The sequence below is a fragment of the Ictalurus furcatus genome, chromosome 10 (genome assembly GCF_023375685.1).
Source record: "Ictalurus furcatus strain D&B chromosome 10, Billie_1.0, whole genome shotgun sequence".
NCBI classification, from domain to species: Eukaryota; Metazoa; Chordata; class Actinopteri; order Siluriformes; family Ictaluridae; genus Ictalurus; species Ictalurus furcatus.
Genome location: NC_071264.1, coordinates 21,971,724 through 21,993,871, shown reverse-complemented (window position 1 = coordinate 21,993,871; position 22,148 = coordinate 21,971,724). Strand labels below are relative to the sequence as shown.

Below are 22,148 nucleotides of genomic sequence, written 5' to 3'. Positions count from 1 at the left end.
AAATATCTCCCGGATTCATCTTTGTGCATAAGAAGGGGGAAGGCTTTGTATATGTACTGATTACAAGCATAGCGAAAGTCCTGGTACCCATGACCCTCAGGGACATCAGCCCCTGAGCAACTAAGAAATAACAATATTTTACCAAACTCGAACTTGAAGAAGAACTAGTTGAAACCACTTTTAGTACCTCCTCCGGTCACTATGCATAATACATAATGTCGTACAGTCTAGTCAGTGCATTCTCTGTATGCCAACCATTTTATAAACAACAATTGACAATATCTTGATCTACTGTGGCCTCCACTAATATTGGCACCCTTGGTAAATATTAGCAAAGAAGACTGTGAAAAATTCTTTATTGTTAAACCTTCTGATCTTTTGTTAAAAAAATTCACAAAAAGACTCTGTTCTTATGGATATGAAATAATTGAAAACACAACACAGGTTTGTAAAAGAAAATTTGTTAAATATATTTGTGCAACAATTATTGGCACCCCTGTGAATTCATATGAGGAAAATACCAGTATTATAACAATACTTATATGATATAACCATTGATATTTATAATTTAACCATTGATATTTTACATTTTTAGTACACCTGGGTGACTAGGAATAGGAAATTCAAGCATGACTTCCTGTTTCACAGTTATAAATATGAGGTAACACATAGGGTAAATTCCCTTAGTCATTCATAACATTGGGTAAGACCAAGGAATATAGCTGTGATGTGCGGCAAAAGGTTGTTGAGCTTCACAACATGGGAAGTGGCTATAAGAAAATAGCACAAGCACTGAAAACGCCCATTTCCACAATCAGGGCAATAATTAAGAAGTTCCAGTCAACTAGAAATGTTATGAATCAAATGGAATTAGATGTGTGTATATATTGTCTCAACGCACTGTGAAGAGGATGGTTCGAGTGGCCAAAAAATCTCAAAAGAATCACAGCTGGAGAATTGCAAAAGTTGTTGTTAGAAAGTCTCAAAAACTACAATCTGAAGCCTTTATTCTCATCCAAAAACAAATTCAAGCGTCTTCAGTTTGTCAGACACTACTGGAACTTCAAATGGGATCGGGTTCTATGGTGAAACCAAAATAGAACTTTTGGCAATAAACACCAGAGGTGGTTTTGGCACACATAGAGACTTATTCATATGGAAAAGTACCCCATGTCCACAGTTAAATATGGTGGTGGCTCTTTAATGTTTTGGGGCTGTTTTTCTGCCAAAGGACCTGGACATTTTGTTAGGATACATGGCATCATGGAGAGATAATAAATGAAAACCTGACTGCCTCTGCCAGAAAGCCTAAAATAGGCCATGGTTGGATCTTCCGGCAGGACAATGATCCAAAACATGACCACAAAATCAAAGTTCTGCCATGGCCATCCCAGTCCCCTGACTTGAAACACGTAGAAAACCTGTGGGGTGAATTGTAGAGGAGAGTCCACCTTGAAATTTGAAGAATCTGGAGAGATTCTGTATGGAGGAATGGTCTCAGATCACTTGCCATGTATTCTCCAATGTCATCAGGCATTATAGGAGACAACTCAGAGCTATTATCTTGACAAAGGGAGGTAGCACAAAGTATTTATTAAAGGTTGTCCATAATTGTTACACACCTATATTTAACAAAGATATTTTTGGATAAACCTGTGTTTTGTTTGCAATTGTTTTATATCCATGAGAGCAGAGTATTTTTGTGAAATTTTTAAACAAAAGATCAAAAGGTTAAACAATAAAAACAATTTTTCACAGCCTTCTTTGCTCATATTTACCAAGGGTTCCAAAAGTGGAGGGCACGGTAGTTTCCCCCTTTCAAAACACATGCCCACCATTTTAATTAAATGATGAAAACCAGCTCTTCATCCAAGAAGAAAAGTGTGAAATATTTGTTTTACATGCCTGAGATAACGTTCCTGGGAACTGTCATTAATGAGGAGGGACTGTTTTCACATACAGTATCTCACAAAAGTGAGTACACCCCTCACATTTTGTAAATATTTGATTATATCTTTTCATGTGACAACACTGAAGAAATGACACTTTGCTACAATGTAAAGTAGTGAGTGTACATCTTGTGTAACAGTGTACATTTGCCGTCCCCTCAAAATAACTCAACACACAGCCATTAATGTCTAAACCACTGGCAACAAAAGCGAGGACACCCCTAAGTGAAAATGTCCAAATTGGGCCCAATTAGCCATTTTCCCTCCCCGGTGTCATGTGACTTGTTAGTGTTACAAGGTCTCAGGTATGAATGGGGAGCAGGTGTGTTAAATTTGGTGTCATCGCTCTCACACTCCCTCATACTGATCACTGGAAGTTCAACATGGCACCTCATGGCAAAGAACTCTCTGAGGATCTGAAAAAAAGAATTGCTGCTCTACATAAAGATGGCCTAGGCTATAAGAAGATTGCCAAGACCCTGACACTGAGCTTGGTATGTCCATCCAGTTCATTGTGAAATCTCACTCCTGCTTTTAACGTGAGATGATTCCAAGCCTTAATATCAATATTCTGGTTTTGAATAGTTCTGCTTTAGTTTAAAAGTTTGTCTAGAATATTCTGTTTATTTACAGCCTGACTCAGTAGCTGTTTTCAACTTTGCTTTGCCCTTAAGGATTATCTGGCTTGGTCCTATTTAATAATACCTGCATTCACATCCAGACCATGTGTAATCCCTTGATAGGTTATGAGTGTACTTTGCTTGAGTCTATATGCTTCCCTTCCTTTTCTTGTTAGCTAATAATAATACTAAAACTAATAAAGCCTAATAAAAAATGGCTAATTAATATAAACTAATAAAACTCTTAGACACACTATTGATCAACTATATTTGTTTTAAAGTAAAATTATGTACATGTCAGATTTGCTGAAGGTTGTTTGCATTAATTTCATTAGGATTTGCTCATTTCATTCAAAGCTGACCAACAGATTATCACAGATTTAACCTTATATAAGGCAGTTCCTAAATTGAAGATATTTTAAAAATGGCACTTGGTAAAAGTTACATAAGCTGCACCTCCCCTATTTCTTTCTGTGATGCGGCAGATCATTGTACTGTATATGTATAAGGTTAAGGTGACTAAAAGCTTTTTATTAAAATCTTTATATTAAGCTTCATATTGAAAATATTTTCAGAACATTAAATGCAAGCTGTGTAACTGCTGGTCTCCATCTGTTCCCTACATTCCTTCCACTCCTAATTAATGGCCTTGTTTATTATATTTACTGTAGGGTTAACCCATTTTATACAGTTGTAATCAAAATTATTCAACCCCATTGCAAATCGGGTTTATTGTCAAAATGTACAGACTTTCAGCTGTTTGCAATGAACAAATCAAACAAAAGCAATTGAAATAGTTCAACACAACGAATGCTTCAAGTGGTTTCCCCAAATTCAACTGAAAATGCATCTTATAATGATTTCTCCAGTTTCTAAATTATTCAACCCCTTCGTAGTAAGCATCTTTAGTACTTAGTAGAGCACCCTTTTGCTGTTATGACCTGCTGCAAATGAGATGCACAGCTTCTGGCAGCGTTCCTGAGGAATCTTAGCTCATTCCTCATGAGCAGGAGCCTCCAGTTCAGTAATATTCTGGGTTTGCGTGCTGCAACTGCCTTTTTCAAATCCCACCAGAGATTTTCCACGGGGTTCATGTCAGGAGACTGTGATGGCCCTGTAGAATCTTTCAGGACTTCTTCTGCAACCAAGCCTTGGTGGAATTTGAGGTAAGCTTGGGATCATTGTCCTGTTGGAAGGTGCAAAGACATCCAAGTTTCAGCTTAATCACAGACGACATGACTTTTTCTCAGAGCATTTCCTGATACTTCAATGAATCCATTTTGCCTTCTACACGCTGCAGGTTTACAGTGCCAGCGGCTGCAAAGCAGACCCAGAGCATCACCGAGCCACCACCATGCTGACTGTGGACAGAGTGTTCTTTCTTCATTCTTTTTTCTCCAGATATACCGCTGATGCATTATGTCGAAAAGTTCCAAGTTGTTTCATCGCTCTACAGAACAGAATCCCAAAACTTCTGTGGCTTATTTTTATGATTTTGAGCGACTTTTCTTGTGCTTTTGGGTCAGTAGTGGTGTACATCATGGGGTTCTGGCATGGAAACTGTCTGTGTTTAGTATGTGCCTTACTGTGCTCACTGAAACCTCAGTGCCTGTTGCCACCAAGTCTTGCTGCAGGTCTTTTGCAGTCACCCAAGGGTTTTTCACAACCTGCCTTCTCAGAAATCTGGCTGCAGCCGGTGATTGCTTCCTTTTTCTTCCCCATCCAGGATATTTCATACACATTCTGCCCCTAGCCAGTTTCAGGTATTTCATGTGTTCCAGCTCAAGCACACCTGATGCAACTAATAAAGCCCTTGATTAGTTGCATCAGGTGTGCTTGAGACAACACCTGTTTTCCATATTTGTGCTGTTGTGAGGGATTCTATTCAGGGGGTTGAATAATTTAGAAACTGGAGAAGTCATTATAAGTTGCATATTCAGCTGAATTTGGGGAAACCACTTGAAGCATTCCCTGTGTTGAACTATTTCAATTGCTTTTGTTTCATTTGTTCATTGCAAACAGCTGAAAGTCTGTAAATTTTGACTATAAACCTGATTTGCAATGTGGGTTGCAACTGTAGTTAATAAATAATATGCTTTCAGATGGGTAACTGAATAGTAAACTGAGACTTTAAGCTGTTAACCATATTTGAATGCACCTGAGAAAGTCTGAATACGTCATTGATTTGATTTTCCAGTCCTTCTTCAGCTTTCATTTTTATTTCCAGGTACTGTGGTTAGTTTTTGTTTTCATCAGACCCTTAATGTGCCTCTTACAGCCTGACCCTTAAATTTTTTGTTGCATCTGCTCATCGCCTTTGTGTGAGCACAAGGCCATTAAAAAAAACCACATCACTCACGGTCTGAGTCAGCAAACACAATGCATGGGTTCTTTCCTCCCAGTTCCAGCGTCACTCTTTTCAGGTTGCTCTTTGCCGCCGCCTCTTTGATCAGCTGACCCACCTGAGCACAAAGAGAACAGACAATCGAGAGCGCGTTAAGTCAACGTTAATGTTGACATCAGGGCATGCTTGTTTGATTTTGTAGATACGTAAAAAAAAAAAAAAAGCCTGGAGGGAAGACTGGAAAGAAATCAAAAGCTTGTAATTCAAGTGCAGGTTCTATATGGCTTGAATGTATAAAGTTTATGCAAACTAATATGGAAAATATATACATATATGGAAATATATGAAAACGATATTTTTCAATTTATGAAAAAAAATATTTGGTAATGTCTTTAAATGTATTATGAGGTGGCTTTGATATATAGACCTATATATCATATGTGTGTGTGTGTGTGTGTGTGTGTGTGTGTGTGTGTGTGTGTGTGTGTGTTGTGTATTTTGTTCATGAAGGTAAAATTATTCTACTACTACACATCTCTCCTAACAATCCTTAGAGTTTGTTGTTTTCACCAAATCAATCATCAGGCATTGAAAAAATATATATACAACAATTCTAACACTGATCATCTTTGAATCATTCTTTGGGGATCCCAAAGTGTTTTTCAGTTTAGGGGAACCCATAAAGGTGTTATGTAGAAGCTCCTACTACAGGGTTTCGAAGGGTTCCAAGCAGAGACCATTAGGAAACAAAGAACTCTTGATGAACCCTTTTAACTGGAATAATACGATTTTTAAAATAGCACTTCCATTCCTTTTCCTTTTGTAAATGAAGAATTTATACCTCTGTGGAGCCGGTAAAGGCCACTTTGTCGATGCCCATGTGGTTGGCAATGGCTGCCCCTGCTGTTGGTCCAAAACCTGGCACAATGTTCACCACTCCAGGAGGAAAGCCGGCCTGCAAAACAAACAAAAACCAAGCAACCACTCCAAGGTTTTAGCTAAAAGTCATTAGGAACACTAAAAGACTTAATCACTTAAAACTGGGGCTTTTCTATAAAGGCCAAGAATAAACTGATTAATGGGCTACAAGTGATGGTAGAAGAGGTCAAAACAAATGACACACATGACAAGTCACGGCCTGCCAGCTTGAAAAATAATGCACACAAAGAAGCGTCTCTCTTTGAAGCCTCTAAAGCACTCTCATTCATGCAATTCAAGTTCATGATGAGAAATAAAAGCTCCCCTGTAGGATTAAACAGAAAGTCACTGTTTACAGTCGATAAGCATTCAAACTTGAAATAATAAAATAAGTAATGTACTGAAAAGCTCATGGGCTATAGAATAATCTCAGTGTGGAATTTCCTAAGTAATGTGTTATTCACATTTAAACAGCCATTAACCTAAATTCAATTGATTATTAATGTTTAGTGTTTCTTTTAGGAGTCCAGTATAAGGACCTCTTTATATACCTTTGAGAAGCGTAAAAAAACCCTTAACAATATGAAGGACCCTTAATTAACTTGAGATCATTTTTAGTCTAATAAACATTTGTTAATGCAGGTGTTCATTATTTAGTTAACATTTAAACATTAAACTGTTTTAATACTGTAATTCAAGGTTTATTCATGTTAACTATTGCTGTAAGTAGTGAGAGTTAAAAGAACAACGTAAATATAAAAATTTTTCACTTTCATTATTTGCTCAAATATTCTTCTTATCTATGAATTATTGTCAAAAATGAAATAAAATCAATGATTCCAAACTATTTTGATCTCACCTCCTTGATGAGCGCGCCAACATGGAGGGCTGTCAGTGGAGTCTCCTCGGCCGGCTTGATGACCACTGTGTTTCCACAGCACAAGGCTGGAGCGAGCTTCCACATGAACATTAGTAGAGGAAAATTCCACTATAAAGATCAAACAGTCAAAAAAAAAAGTTAGACTTTTGCATGTCAGCAGTTTGTTTGAATCCAGTTTGCACATGAAACGACCAACTAGGTGAAGATTGTACTAGATCATTTTCTCCTAATCCTGTGGAAAGCCACAGACAATGTGTAACTGATAGCTGTGGTGTGACGTGCTTGATGTCTCAATGCAGATTAGCTCTGTAAATGTCTGTCACTGGAAAAAAGACATTGTTGAGAATGCAGGTAATTCTAGAAATCATGAAAACATGCCAGGCAGATTGTTCACATGGGGGGGGGGGGGGGGGGGAAGGGGCACACGGTGGGCAAAAGGACTAGTTTGATCTCCATAACTCATACACATACAGTCGTAAATCTCTTGTTTATCGCTCATTGTTTGAATCTCTTTAGCTTGAGATGGAGTCACTGAAATTTGTTGGATTGTGCTTGAGACAGACCTTCCTGTTTTTTCATTCTTGGTGAGTCACACTATTCATGTGCCAGTTGAGCTCTCAGTAATCACCCGTACAGATTTATGATCCAGTCTCTCGTGTCTAATGCTAATTGTTTTGGAAGAAGATACCATCCATCTCTTTCAAAACTTCATATTTAAATAAGATGAGGATTTTATTTTTCCATTCACCATCAAAGTCAGTAACATGATATATACAGTAGATCAGGATCTGAGTCACTCAGGGAAAAAAAATCTCTCATTACACCAACCACATTTACTAATTATTATCCTAAGCAATGATGGACGTTGTCATAGATGCACAGATTTCCTCACAAAAACATTCCAGATCCTGCTATGAGAAATGTGAATGTGGTCGGGATTAAGTTTTTTTTTTTAGAATTCAAGATTAAGATTGAATTACTAGTGAATGGGTGGCATTTTGTTTCATAGCCATAGTGAATGACACACGATCACTATGAATTTGATGTATATTATGTATAAAACAGGCAACACAATTACATAATGGGCTGCAGCAACGGCTTTCTGAAGGACACAGACATGATTTAAATGTGTGTACATACTGTAATACATAATGATTGTACAATATTAATTCAATGTGAACTATTTCTGATTGTGTGTTGTGTACAGTGGCATTGTCTCCTATAGCCAACGCCTGCCTAGATTCAGTTACGGATCAGTCTAGGAAACGCCCAGACTCACACACTAACACACACGGACACACACACACACACACACACACACACACACGGACAACCACACACACTGCATACATAGGTTTAAGCTTCTCCAGAATACTTGAAATAGCTTCTTTTCTCTAGTTTTGAAACAGAACTAGATTTGTTTGCTTTTATAATTCACTTGCAATACAATATTTAAATTAAATGACAATAATACCATTATTGTTTGCATTATCATTAAGGGTTTTGGTAACACTTTGCTATAAAGTCTATACAAACTAATAACTCTTTCATAATAATGAATAAATAAATGTACTAATCAGGAAACAATCAAGCATATACATTAAGAGCCAACTGAGTTGTATCTTAATGTTTTTAATATTGCCATTAATAAAGGTAACAGAAGTACTGACAACGTAACATTTTGTCCATAATGTAGGTTAACCGAGACGGCACAGTGGCACAACAGGTAGAGCTACTGCCTAACAGCTCCAGGGTCCATGATTTGATCCTGTGCTTGAGTTACTGCCTGTGTGGCATTTCGCATGTTCTCACCGAGTCTATGTGAGTTTCCTCTATGAATATAGGTTAACCCAAACTATTTAAGTAACTTGGTATAATTCATATAATCATATATTTTGATCCTAGCACCACCACCATGTGCTTTGAGACAACATGATCAAAATCAAACTACTTTACTGGTATGAGATTGTAAAAATGGGTGTGGTAACAATTCTGCAGGTTGATCTGTTCACACACATGGTAAGCACTGTGGTATATTCTAATACGTGTACAGTACTTCTTAATATATGTTATAACTTGTTCATACCACAGGTGAATTTTTGTTACACAAAATGTACAGTATATTTCATTTGCATGTATAGTATATCCTGTATTTAGGTTTTGGTGCTGGAATATAATAACGAGTTACATAATAAGTTAACAAGATGTTAATTCATAACTAATACCATTATTAATATATTCGATATGACTGACAGTTGGCTGTCACTGTATTCTCTGCATTGTTTCCTGATGTGCTGAGAATTCATAATAGTTCAATATTAATACATGCTTATTTCTGGATCTTATAGTTACCAGGGTTTACACCAAACTGCATTACGTAAATGATGATCTGAAGAGCATCTGGATAAAATATCATTACCGTGAGGATGACGTCACATTATGTTGTCATTAAGACTTTTCAGTGTGCCTAACCAAACCATCTCCTACGCATCAGTTCTAGATTCCATCCATCATGCACAGATACGATCCTGCCCTGTCGACATAACACACTGCGTAACAGTGAAAAAGATGAGAATCGCATTTACTTACTGGAATGATTGCTCCACATACGCCAACCGGCTCATGCTTGGTGAAGCACAAGAAATTATCATCTGGTGAGAAACAGAAAAGTTTAACAGAAATTAGTTTGGTACACAATCTTACACAAAATCATACAAAGACAAGCATATGTCTGGTCATTAATATATTCATAATGGGTGTAAACATGCTGCCATGAATTTATTTTTTTTTTTTGCAAAGGCACAGCAAGTTGTGTGAGGAGCTCAAGCAGGAATTCAAGCTCAGGTTCTGATTTACTACATTGTTTGTAGCCTGACTTTCCCTTTTCCTCCCTGTCTTTCTTTCAAGAGTCAGATATCCTGCCAGAGGTGATATTTTACCACATCTGCTCTTGCCTGGGCTTCTGCTTTAGTATGTGTTCTGGAGAAGACCCTGAATGACTTAGCACTTCCTCTTTCACACACGCTCATAGTGAAGTTTAACAGAGGATGTGTCATCATGGCGTTTCATGACGGTTTGTCTTCTTATCTATGACACTGCTGTCTGTGTGTCTTTGACACTCATTGTTCAGAGTCATTTTGTATTGTGAAGCCAAAATTAATTGGAATTTTCCATATATTTGAAGCAATCTATATCAATTTTTAGAATGCTAGCTAGTAAACTCACTGGTAGATCATTCAATATAACAATATATAAGTTTATACCAAAAAAAAAAAATGTATAAGAAATCATTCAAATTCTTTGTTATTTTAATGTTTTGGCAAAACTTTAACTGCCTTTGGTTTAACTGAAATGATATGAAATTAATTGAATTGATAATTAGCTAGTTAAGTACTTATATCTAGATAGATAGATATATAGAGAGATGGGTGGATGTATGAACAGATAGATAGATAGATAGATAGATAGATAGATGGATGGATGGATGGATGGATAGATAGATAGATAGACAAATCCATTTTAATGCAAAAGTTATTATGCTCTTATGACAAACTGAAGAAGGCAAAGAATGTGTGTTAGGTCACACTATTTTTGTGGCAAAATAAATTCTCTAATAGATAATTCAATATAACTATATCAAATTTCCCATAAACATGTGAAATTTGTATGAATTTTAATGCTTTCTTGATGCTGTACCTGTAACCTTTAACAGTCATACCAATAAAGGAATTGAATTTATTTGAATTTAATAACTATCTACATAGATGGATACCGATAACAGTAGCAACATTGTTTCTGGTCAAATGGAGGATGCAAACTTTTGCACTTGTACATAAACCACCACAATATGCAAACAAACAGGCAATTCAAACCTACATACAGTACAAGCTTGTTATTTAATACATGAAATAAAATACATAGAGTCAATTCTATTTCTGTAAAGTTCTAAAGACACGCAAGCGAGACAAAGGATTAAGCAACACAGTAAGCATTATTGACATTTTACAGCATCAAAGGCCATCTCTGAAACTTCCCCGTTTCTTAACTGTATAGTCACAAATAACCAACTGAAGATAAGTGTCAAGTAACTTAACCGTCCACCCCCCCACCGCTTCCTTCTGCTCCTAAAGCTGTACTGTACACCCACACCACTGTCACATCTGAAAGAGCATCACACACACACTCACACACACGTAAATGACATTTCACCCCCGCGCAAGTATGAAGGAGCCACGCCTGTTAATCTGCCAAAGCCGCCCTCTCCAAGACCTGACCTTCTCGTGTTTCTCCACGCTGCAATGTGTCGGCGGGATTACAGACTCACCGACTCCCTTCCCACAATGCTCATCTCGGGCTGGCATCAGCCAGAGGGCCGTTTTTCCTGCCGATCTCCCATGTCTGCTTATCAAAGGTTACATTTCCATAGCAGATGAGTGGTTTAAGGATTTTGAACAGTAACCCTAAAGTCAAGCTCACTTTTATTTTGTTGTAGACGAAGACCACTTCAGAAATGTCATATTGTAATTGTTACACAGTCGTTATAGGTAAAATTCGTTCCCTTTGTATCTGCAGATAAATTGTTCCAAACCCACTGGGTGATTGTTTTGCCCTGTCACTGGCAGGAACCTCAGGATTAACAGAGATGTGCGCTGTCAGGAACATGCATCTCTGACCCCCTAGCTCTCCGGCTCATCTGCGGTCGCACCTCACCGATTAGGATCAGAGCCTCTTCCTTTTTCTTTGTGCTCTGGGCTCTTTCGTCTCCGAGCGCTTTATTTAAATCTAATCAGGAGGAAAGTGGGCAGCTTGTTTTGTCTATTAGATCTCCTGGAGTGACAAGGACACTGGCAGAGAGGAAGAATTAAAGAGGGGAGTGAGATACCATACAGAGCCATACACCACGTTTAGCCGGTGCGTCGGCTCATTTCACTGCAGTAAACACTGAGATGTTTAACGGGTTCTGCGGTTTCAACATGATACACGGACAGCCTATATGGCGAGGCTTTTCAAAAGAGTTCATGTGACATTTGTTTGGAAACACTCACCCACTGGCATGGTCTTGCCGTGGATCTTATCAGCCCAGCCGGCGTAGTATCTCAGTGTTTTGATGCTTCCTTCCAGGTCAACGAAGAATGACTGCAGAAAGGGTTTCCCAGTGTCCATAGTCTCCATGGTCTGTTAAATGGACAATTAATAAATCCAGTAAGTACATAATGGCAGCTTGATCTAAGATCATTCCTTTATAAATCATATTACGATGTGAAATATTTCAGTCCTGACAATAATTTGGGTTTGTCAGGCTTGAAATATTTCACTTTGATGTTTAATCAATCTAGAATATATGAAAGTTCCACTTTTTCAATTAAATTATGGAAAAAAATAACTTTTCCATGATATTCAAATTTTTTTGAGATGCACCTGTATATGTATGTAATACTGAACCAACCAAAAAACCAATCTGACTCACCTGAGGTGAAATATAGTTCTCTTTTGCATGTATCTCAACCAAAAGTCTAGTTATAGCATTTTAAAATCTGAATAACCCCAAAATTAAAAAGGGAGAAAATTGCACAGGAAAACTGCAAACAATTTGACAGCCACAATATGATTCTAAACTGATTTGATTAAACTTGTCCATTTTGCTACAGCACATAAATATCCAACAACTTGATCAAAGCATGACTTTCACCATTGACAACTAAAATGTAAATAAACTTTTTTTTTAGCAAACCTAGTTTTTTTTTTTTACTTTTCTGTTTTCAAGAATTCAGAAACAGTAGCTCTAGGTTCTCCCAGACCACCACATATGCATAATAATGTCAACTGCTCAGGCAAACTATTAGAATATTTTTAAATGGTTGTTTTTGCACTTGGATTACCCTTCCCGGAGCTGTTCATCTCAAAATTTCACCCCTGTAAAATCAGATCATTCCATGTTTTCAAACATATTTGTAAAGAATACCAGGAAATCATTTTTTTGACATCAATATCTCTAATCATATAAACTTTATTGTTGTAACTATCTCATATATTCGCAACTCATACATCATTGTGTTGCATCAACCAGGTATTAGTACAGAGACTGAAGAAAAGCTATAATTTTGAGAATATAATTTTTGATGCTGAGAAAATAAAAGCTAGGCCACATCAGTGTGTAGAAAGAGTAATTAGGAGAAAGGAGACGTGAGAACCTGAAGCTGAGAGGACGAGGCTGATTATGAATTTTATCTTCATGGACACTTAGAGCCATGCCCCTTTGGGTTACATTCAGGAAGAATTTGGACAGTTGTTTTTTTTCTTTTAATCTGGATTGTTGTCTTGTCTCATGACACACCCACTTTTCATTTTAACATCTTAGAATTCTTTTTCTTGGCAAACAGGAGGAACATTTTCTTTTTTTTCCATTCAAAAATACATGTGGATGAAAAAAGTTTAAAAGGACAAAAATGCGTGTACTTCCGAAACAAATACAGCCAAAGTAGCGACTACTAAATAAAGCTCAAGAGGTCAGAGATAATGTTTATTTGGACTGAAATTGTTGCTGTGTCCCAAATGCATGAGGATGTGTTGTGACATTGTGTTCTGTGTAAATGTAAAAACCAAACGAGGATTTGGATGAAATTAAAATCAAGGTGACTTTCAGCTTGGCGCTGACACTGAGCTGCTGTTGACTGGATAATATATAGAATATATAGAATATATATTGCACATAAGTAAATGCAACGAACTAAGCAGTCACTAATAAACGGCCATTTTTATATGCCAAGGATTTAATACGGTCTGGGATCAAGAGTTCAGAAATGAAATAATAACAATTATAATAAATTGAAGCCTGGGAGATGGAGAACAATGACTGCCATCGGTGGAACTGGCAGAACTTTTCCTCATGAGAGCTGTTATTCTGGCAAAGTAGATCACTGATGATGGACGGATTACTAAATATGTTTCATAAGCACTGAGCGGGTTGCTGTGTGCTGTCTAATATTCATGACTGTCCTTTATATACACTCACTAGTCACTTTAATAGGAACACTGATACCCCTTTGCATCCATGCAGTTATCCTATCGGCAAATCATGTGGCAGCATCGCAATGCCTAAAATCATGCCAGGTCAAACAGGTCAATCGCTTTAGTTAATGTTTATGTAAAACATCAGAATGAGGAAAAATTTTGGCATGGTTGTTGTTGCCAGATGAGCTGGTTTGATTTGAACATTTCAGAAACCGCTGATCTACTGAGCTTTTCACACACTCAACAAAGAAACAAACAAAAAGCATCCAATGAGCAGCCGTTCTGCAGAACAGGAAGGCTATGGTAGCTCAAATAACAACTCTTTACAATTGTGGTGAGCTGAAAAGCATCTCAGAATGAGCAACATGTCTAACTTAGTGACAGATGGGTTACAACAGCAGAAGACCACATCGGGTTTCAATCCTGTCAGCTAAGAACAGGAGTTTGAGGCTACAGTGGGCACAGGCTATATATTACCAGTATGTACGCTTCAATGATATTTTATGTATGTTCTTCTCTCTAAGAGAAGATCTACAATTAAGGGATTAGTATGCATGGTGCCATGACCATTTGAGTAAAAACAGATCCACCAATGTTGGTATTGTGATGGAATGTAAGGTATATTTAATCATTTCTGCACTGTAAGAGTCAGTCAGTAAACTATCAATTAAACTGATATAATAATAGATTTGTGTTTAATCTGATCCTCACTATGCAGGAGACTGCTGATGTATCTATAAGGAGAAAGAGACCTTGAATCACTTTTACCTATTTTTTTTTTCCTGGAGAGCAACTGGAATTTTTCTATTTAGCTGTATGGCAGGACAGAATTAAGGCATGTTTGCCATTTGCATGCATTCTGGAAATAATACGTCTGTCCCAGCTGCAAAACTTCATTCCCAAGTGCACGCTCTAATTTCATTCAACTTGGCAGTGCAAATTAAGTCAATATTATAAATATATTAATATTGTATACTTAAAGATTAAAAACTGGATGTGCACTCGAATGTGTGTGAGTGGAGAAGGCAAAATTGCTCATGATGTCATCGTGTTTTTCTGCCAGCGCCATTGTAAATTCGAAGCTGGCTGCTTTCTGTAGCAACAACAGTTACACAAAAGTTTGACTAATCATTAAGAACTTGGACATCATAAAAAACTTCTCAGTACACAGGAAAAAATACAAATCTCTTCATGACAGAGCTCAAAGGAACGGTTCAGCCAAAAATGACATTTACACAATTTCCCTCTTATGCCAAATGTAATTGACGAGCCAAGATGTGTTTTGGTGTCCTAAGTTTGCTTCTTTAGCATCGCACTGGATCGGTGAGGCTAATGCTGCTATCAAAGTAAAGGAAGCGCATAGCCTCTAGTTGTATATCGAGGATTGCAACTGAATGCCTGTATGAAACAAGAGTAAAAATAAACAAAAGATGGTGCATTGCTTAAAAACAGCTGTTTAAAGCTTGAATCATGTTTCTCCTCACATGTTCTGGGTTTTACTAGTATCAGATTTAAGTAGGAAGTGTGTCGCAAACTGTGATTTTTCGAATTTTGTACCTTACAATATTCTTACAACCTTACAAGATTCTTCTATTTTATGAAACTGTTTACGTACAAATGGTATTAATGAACGTCTGATGTGTATGAGATGTTTAAGGAAAACATTTTTTGCACAGAGCTGAATTGGGTTGCTATTATCTTCCCTTGCTTATTAGGTTATTAGGCTCCAAACATCAGACACCAAACTTGTCTTGACCGACAGACTGCTTTTGGTGGAAGGGAAAAATATGTGCATTTCATTTTTTAGTCATACTATACATTTTAACCTCATAAAACATAAGGGAGAAGGACATAAAATATGCCAAATGCCAGTTCAACAATTTGATTAGGGAACTGCTGGGGAATTCTAGAATTTTTAAGAGGATTACTCATAAAATTCAGTAGCTAATTAAAACTGACATCATTTTCTCACTATACACAGCACACTACAATGATTTTACTACTTCAGATTTTCCTATCACTCGATCTTGAGCTCGGGTTACTCTCCATGTGGGTTTCCTCTCCCCTTTCAAAAACAGGCTCATAGGTGATTTAGCTACACTAAATTGTCCTAGGTGTAAACGAGTGTGTGAATATGAAGTTTTTTGATGATGGCTTAGGACTAAAATTGCTATGATAGCTTTAGGACTGCGATTGCCACGAGCACTCAAGTTTTGCACTCAAGTCTCCATCACTGAACAGTTGATAATTTCAACAAAACAGACTTTATGTGAAAATTATAATGAATTTCCTTGTTCCATAATTGCACTTTTTGACCATGTGGTACACAATTATAGAAGGGAATTATTTATAATTGCATTAAACAGTGTCACCCAGATGAGGATGGGTTCCCTTTTGAATCGGGTTCCTCTCAAGGTCTCAGGGAGTTTTTACTTTCCACCGTCGCCTCTGGCTTGCTCATTAGGGATAAATGTAAAATGTATATCCTGAATTTATATATTTCTGTGAAGCTGCTTTGTGACAATGTGCAATGTTAAAAGAGCTATACAAATAAAACTGAATTGAAATGAATTGAATTGAAAGTGTGTGTTTGTGCTCTATAATGCACTGTTGTCCTATCCAGCGTGTATTCCCGCCTCGCCTTCCTGGGATAGGCTCTGGAGCCACCATGACCCTGACCAGGCGAAAACGATTACTGAAGATAAGTGATTGACTTTCTTAATACTGGTATATCATGGATTATTTATACTAATAATGAACTTGGGGCAATAGGATGAAAAGAATATGAGAGTAATAAAGGATTAACACTTACACTGTTGAAATAACTTCCAAATCTGAGCTCGATTAACACTTAGACATCTGAATACAACCAACCTTCAATGTTCAATTAACCCTAACAGCGTTTGTTGAAGTGAACTGAAGTTAAACTAACACTCTGGGAATGAATTCAACACTGGACTTTTTTGTAATGTGCCATTTAATCTTCACGACTGTGCTTTTTTTTTTTTTGCTTGTAGCTCCTTTTTTCAAAGCCGAGCCCTTCTTTTCAATGAGCCCCTGACACCTGTGGCAGTGTGTGACGGACGCGCTCAGACAGGCGTGTTAAGGAGCGCCGGGGGGAAGCGAACTACTGTTTGCACTCACAGCGAGCAGACTGCGCTCCCTCTCCAACAGGTCAGCCAGCGCATTCAGTAAGCGGCCCCGGCTCGACGCCTCCATCCTCCTCCATGCTGAGCCCTGCTTTAATGCCGCTCTCGCTGCCTCCACCGCTTTGTCCACATCAGCCTGAGGACACAGAGCTGCCATATTACAACTTCATTAAAAAAAAAAACCCAGAGGACTCGTGGTTCATTCATTCAGTCTATCCAGAACTGAACCACTTTTGTAGACAATATATAAGAAGTCAAATCTCTAAACAAATAAACTGTTGAACATGGGAAAATTCAGTGTTAAATCTCTAGTCCTTCATGTGGTGTTGGAAGAATTCTTACAAGTTGAGTTAACTCCTACAGTCTTACATACAGCTAGCATTGAATCTTGAATTAACAGTAATACTTTTAAACGGTGCTTAACTAACACTACAGCCCTTACAGTCTAAAATAGCATCTGATGTGTTAAAGTAACTCGTACAGTGTTGAGCTAGCAATCACATTGAGGGGTTCAAACTTACAGTCTTGAAATAACAGAATAACTGAATGAATACCCACAGTAGCATGTGTAGTGAAGTACCTCCTACAACACTGAGCTAACGCTTTCAGTGACGGGTTAAAATGTAGTCTGAATTAAGGCATACATCGGTTAAATAGCATTGAATTAACACTACATCTGTTAAATAGCATCCGCTGTGTTGAAGTTACTCCTACATAGTTGATCTAGTATTTAGGATAAGATAAAACATACAGCCTTGAATTATTTCTTGAATTAACATCACTGATTTAACACTTACCACTGTTAAATAGTATTAAATTAAGACTACAGCTCTTAAATGATGTTGAATTAACACTACAGCTGTTAAATTATGTTGAATTAACACCATAACTGTTAAATTGTATTTAATTAACACTATAGCTATTTAACACTTTAGTGTTAAATAGCGTCTGCATTGCTGATGTTGATTGTAACTCCTTCAGTGCTGAGCTAACATTTACAGTGATAAGTTCAAACTTACAGTTTTGAATTAACATTGCTGAATGAACACTATCGCTGTTAAATAGTGTTGAATTCATACGACTGCGCTTATAGTGTTAGATAGCATCCCCACTGATAAAGTAGCTCCTACAATGTTAAGCTAACATTTACAGTAGTGAGTTAAAACTTACATTTTAGAATGAACTTATGACTTAACACTTTTGAATTAACATGACTGCAGTTAAATATTGTTGAATTAACACCACGACTGTTAAAAAGCGTTAAATCATGTCTGCAGTGTTAAAGTAACTTGTGCAGTGTTAAGATAGATTAGTTAAGACATAAAGTCTTGAATTAGCAGTGCCGAATTAACACCTAGAGCTGTTAAATAGAGAATCAATACTACGGTAGTGTTGAATACGCCAAGAAATCATTTTTAATAACACTACAGCTCTGATAGTGTTATAATAGCACCTGCAGTGTTGAAGTAACTCCTACTGTGTTGAGCTAGAATTTACAACGATGTGTTAAAATATAGTCTTGAATGAACTATTTGACTTAACACCTACAGCTGTTCAACAGTGTTGTATTAAATGCAAGCGTGTCTCAAAAATTTCCATACGTAGGGGAAATGAAAACTTTTTTAGCAAAATGTCTTCCAAAATTTTTCATACTTCATTTTGATTATACGGTATATATTTTTTCAGGTAGAAGTATTGAAATAATTCTCAAAGGTGGATCAGGAAGGCTGCGCTGGACTTTAATAAGAAGCACATCACACATAACACTGTTGCCAAACTTATTAACGAACTCAAAAAGACTGGAAGTGTTGCGGCCCAGCCAAGAAATTGACGTCCATGAACATCCACTGACGAAGGCACAACCGACGTGGTGCTGGCGAACATAGTCCCCTATGTATGGAGACTTTAGTGCTGAATTAACACTACATTTCTAATGCCAGTATTAAATAGCATTTGCAGTATTAAAGTGTTGAATGAACTCCTGTAGTGTTACAGGTACACAAATCAAATAACACTGCAAATGTTTCTTCAAACACTCGAATATCTGGTTAAGTTCACCTGGACAGGAATTAAATAAATAAAAGCTGATCCAAATCTTGTTGGTGTTTAAGGTTGACATGTGTGTTTACGACTCACAATGTAAAAGCCCAGCTTACTTACTACAGAAGTCAGGAAGATATTTGAATGGTTAACTCTAGGCGATGCACTGTGTACTAAAAAAAGAGGCAAAGCCGTAATGATAACTGTGATAAAATCTAACCACTTACTTTATCAGCTTCTTGCACATCGCAGAGTTTCACACCTGTTGCAGGGTTGAATGTAGGAAAGGTCGTTCCTTTCACAGAGCAGTGCCACTCATTATTGATAAAAAGCTGCAATGTGGAGAGAGATTGATTTATTATTTTTGTTCATTCATTTTTAGCAGGCTATAAACATTGTAATTAATACCGCAATGAACCTGTTAATCCTGTAAAAATGAAGCACAGACCCTGAGTACACCCTGCTGAAAAAAACCCCCACAGAAATTCTAATGGTTTCCAGTACAAATTCCATTACAATCCATCAGCTGTTAACCATTAAAAGCATCATCATAATCATTAATGGTCCTTAATGGTATCCACTAAACATAGCATGCCACCAACAGACGGGGACAAATTACCAGTAGAGACCCACAGGGACTATTAGAGTTTCCATTAAAAACCAATACAATTCCCATTATAACCATTAAAACCATTACAAATTCTATAAAGGTCTCTATTGGTTTTTTTGTTTGTTTGTTTGTTTTTCAGCAGAGTTCTCATTATCTAGAATGTTTAATCTAGTGTGTCAATATATACATGTTTATATTAGAAAAATATGTAATCAGTTTACCTTGGTGTGTTTGATTTCTGAGATCTTCTGAGGTTGTGGTAAACTCACATTCTGCGCCTCTCCGTTCTCTGTAATCCCGTTCTGTGCCATGACAGAGCAGCCGATCCTTACAGCCGTGTGTGTGTGTGTGTGAGTAGGGGTGTGTGTGTGTGTGAGTCTGTGTGTAGGGATGTGTGTGTGTGTGGGTGGGTGTAGGGGTGTGTGTGTGTGTGTTTGTATATGTGTGTGATAAAAGCAAGTGCACCTTTTCGAGTGAGTAAGTGAGAGTGTGTGTATTTATAAGCGCTGCGTAAAGGTCCTCCCCTCCGTACGAGTGCGCACTCCGCCCATGCGGCTTGCAGGGGAAAGCACACACACTCTTTTATCAACGCGATAAACATGAAAATACAAGACTGTCCATGATCACAATAACAGTTTCCGAGAACCGGGGTTTCGCTTTGAATGCGCGAACAAGTGTGATGTAATAGAATACACGCTCAATTGCGCACAAGTTCGAGCTGAACTCTTCAACTAAACCTTCACTGCAAAAATCACAGACATTTAACCCTAATATGTGACTCTATGTGGAAAACAAGCATGTTCAAGTGATAGAGCAAAGGTGAATTCAAGTAAATAGATGTGACAAGTGAAGAATATGGGATCACATGTGAAAAAGAATTATTCATGTGGGACAATATCTGAAAAACAACAACAACAACAACAACAAAAACAACCCAAACGAAATCACGTGAAATGCCAGCCTAAAAAAAACCCAAAAACAATATTTGTAATGCAATTACATTTGCAATGGTTTTAATGGTTATAATGGGAATTGTATTGGTTTTTAATGTAAACTCTAATGGTCCCTGTGGTCTCTAATGGTAATTTGATGCCGTCTATTGGTGGCATGCTATGTCTAGTGGATACCATTAAGGACCAATAGAACACCTTTGACATTTGGTAATGGTTTTAATGGTTAACTGGTGGTTTGTAATGGTATTTGTAGTGGAAACCTGTGATGGTTTCTATTGTTTTTTTCTTCAGCAAGGATCACATATGAAAATAAAAACATAGACACTGTGTGTGAAGCAAAAGGGTTTACAAACCACATATGTAAACATTTCACATGTGAATCATATCATTATAACGTTCTGTAAGTTACATTGTCTGTAAGTTACATCCTGAACAAAATTAAGAAGACATCGAATGCCAACAAGATATCACTGTATTGACTGTCACTGCTGTTCCTTCATTTTTATATTTACAACAAAAAAGCTCAAACACTGTTCCAGTAATGTATGCTAAGACAGCAGTTCTTAATTTTAACTGTAAAATAAACTCCATGACCTGCTCAATACAGGTTTAGTTCATGAATTTTGTCTAGAACACTTAAGACTTTTCTTCTCAGCCACTGAATTAACTTGTGCTGAGACCTTGAGACCTTGGCTTAAACCTTTATATTTTATCATGTGCTATGTAACTTCCAGGCTATTTGTACAAGTACCAAAAATATGAAAAAAAGACTATTGCACCTTTAATATGTGTCCAGCATTTGTCAGTGGAGCTACCAAAAGAATTTCAAAATGTGAAATTACAAATAAAAGTCTTTGACATTGACCAGTCAAACAGATGAATAACTACAGGAACTCAGTAATAAACATAGTAACTTTATAATAAAAGATTGTTCTTTCCATCACTGGACCTAAATGTTTATTTAAAAAAAACACACACACACACAGACCCCCTGGCTATGCTTCACAGGCCCCCTCTGTATCCCCAGATCTCACTCTGAGAACCACTGTGCTGAGATAGAAATATTAAGATATCAAAATCTAAATGCTTTCAGGTGTCTAAAACCTGCTTTCCTCTGAGCAGCTTTGTAGCTCCTATGGCAAGCCTTCATTCTTTTTTATCTTTTGAAACTATTTTTCTGTTGATTGTGTGCTATGTTTTGGACTGCTGTCTTCATGCAGGATGCACTCACATTTTTTGTAGATAAATATTAGAATACAGAGGTACAGTTGACCCTTTTCACCCAGAAACCATGGGAGGATACAAACTTTTTCACATATTGCTAATTTAAGCTGTGCAAAGAAGGTGCTAGTAAAACAGTATTATCACTCTATACACCTGCAATAATATCAGACAACAATGTTGTAATGTAATTCATTATATCAATACTATAATCTTAATTAATAACTCTAAACTGGAATGTTATCCCTAAACAGATGAATGAGTTGTATGAGTTAAATAAGTACTGTAAGATATTATTCGAATGCTACAAGTGTTAATTTATCAGCTATAGAGTAAGACTCTCGTGAGACGATTCAGCACTGAGATTTTGCTACAATTAGCACATCCATGAAATTCATGAAACACACAATTAACACTATATATAAAATGTATATGAACATTTCTAACATAGTA

At 37.1% G+C, this 22,148-nt stretch overlaps 1 protein-coding gene across 1 annotated transcript in view; it reads right to left on the bottom strand.

Annotated features, from left to right (window-relative positions):
- The window catches only part of aldh1a3 (aldehyde dehydrogenase 1 family, member A3), a 28,387-nt gene extending 8,555 nt beyond the window's left edge, over window positions 1-19,832 (bottom strand). The window contains exons 1-8 of the mRNA XM_053635611.1: window positions 19,743-19,832; window positions 19,139-19,243; window positions 16,867-17,007; window positions 11,757-11,886; window positions 9,301-9,362; window positions 6,691-6,819; window positions 5,755-5,868; window positions 4,929-5,031 (exon numbers count right to left, since the gene is read on the bottom strand). Of these exons, the coding sequence (XP_053491586.1) occupies window positions 4,929-5,031; window positions 5,755-5,868; window positions 6,691-6,819; window positions 9,301-9,362; window positions 11,757-11,886; window positions 16,867-17,007; window positions 19,139-19,243; window positions 19,743-19,832 (874 nt within the window). The remainder of the gene's footprint in view (window positions 1-4,928; window positions 5,032-5,754; window positions 5,869-6,690; window positions 6,820-9,300; window positions 9,363-11,756; window positions 11,887-16,866; window positions 17,008-19,138; window positions 19,244-19,742) is intronic.
- Window positions 19,833-22,148: the final 2,316 nt, after the last annotated feature.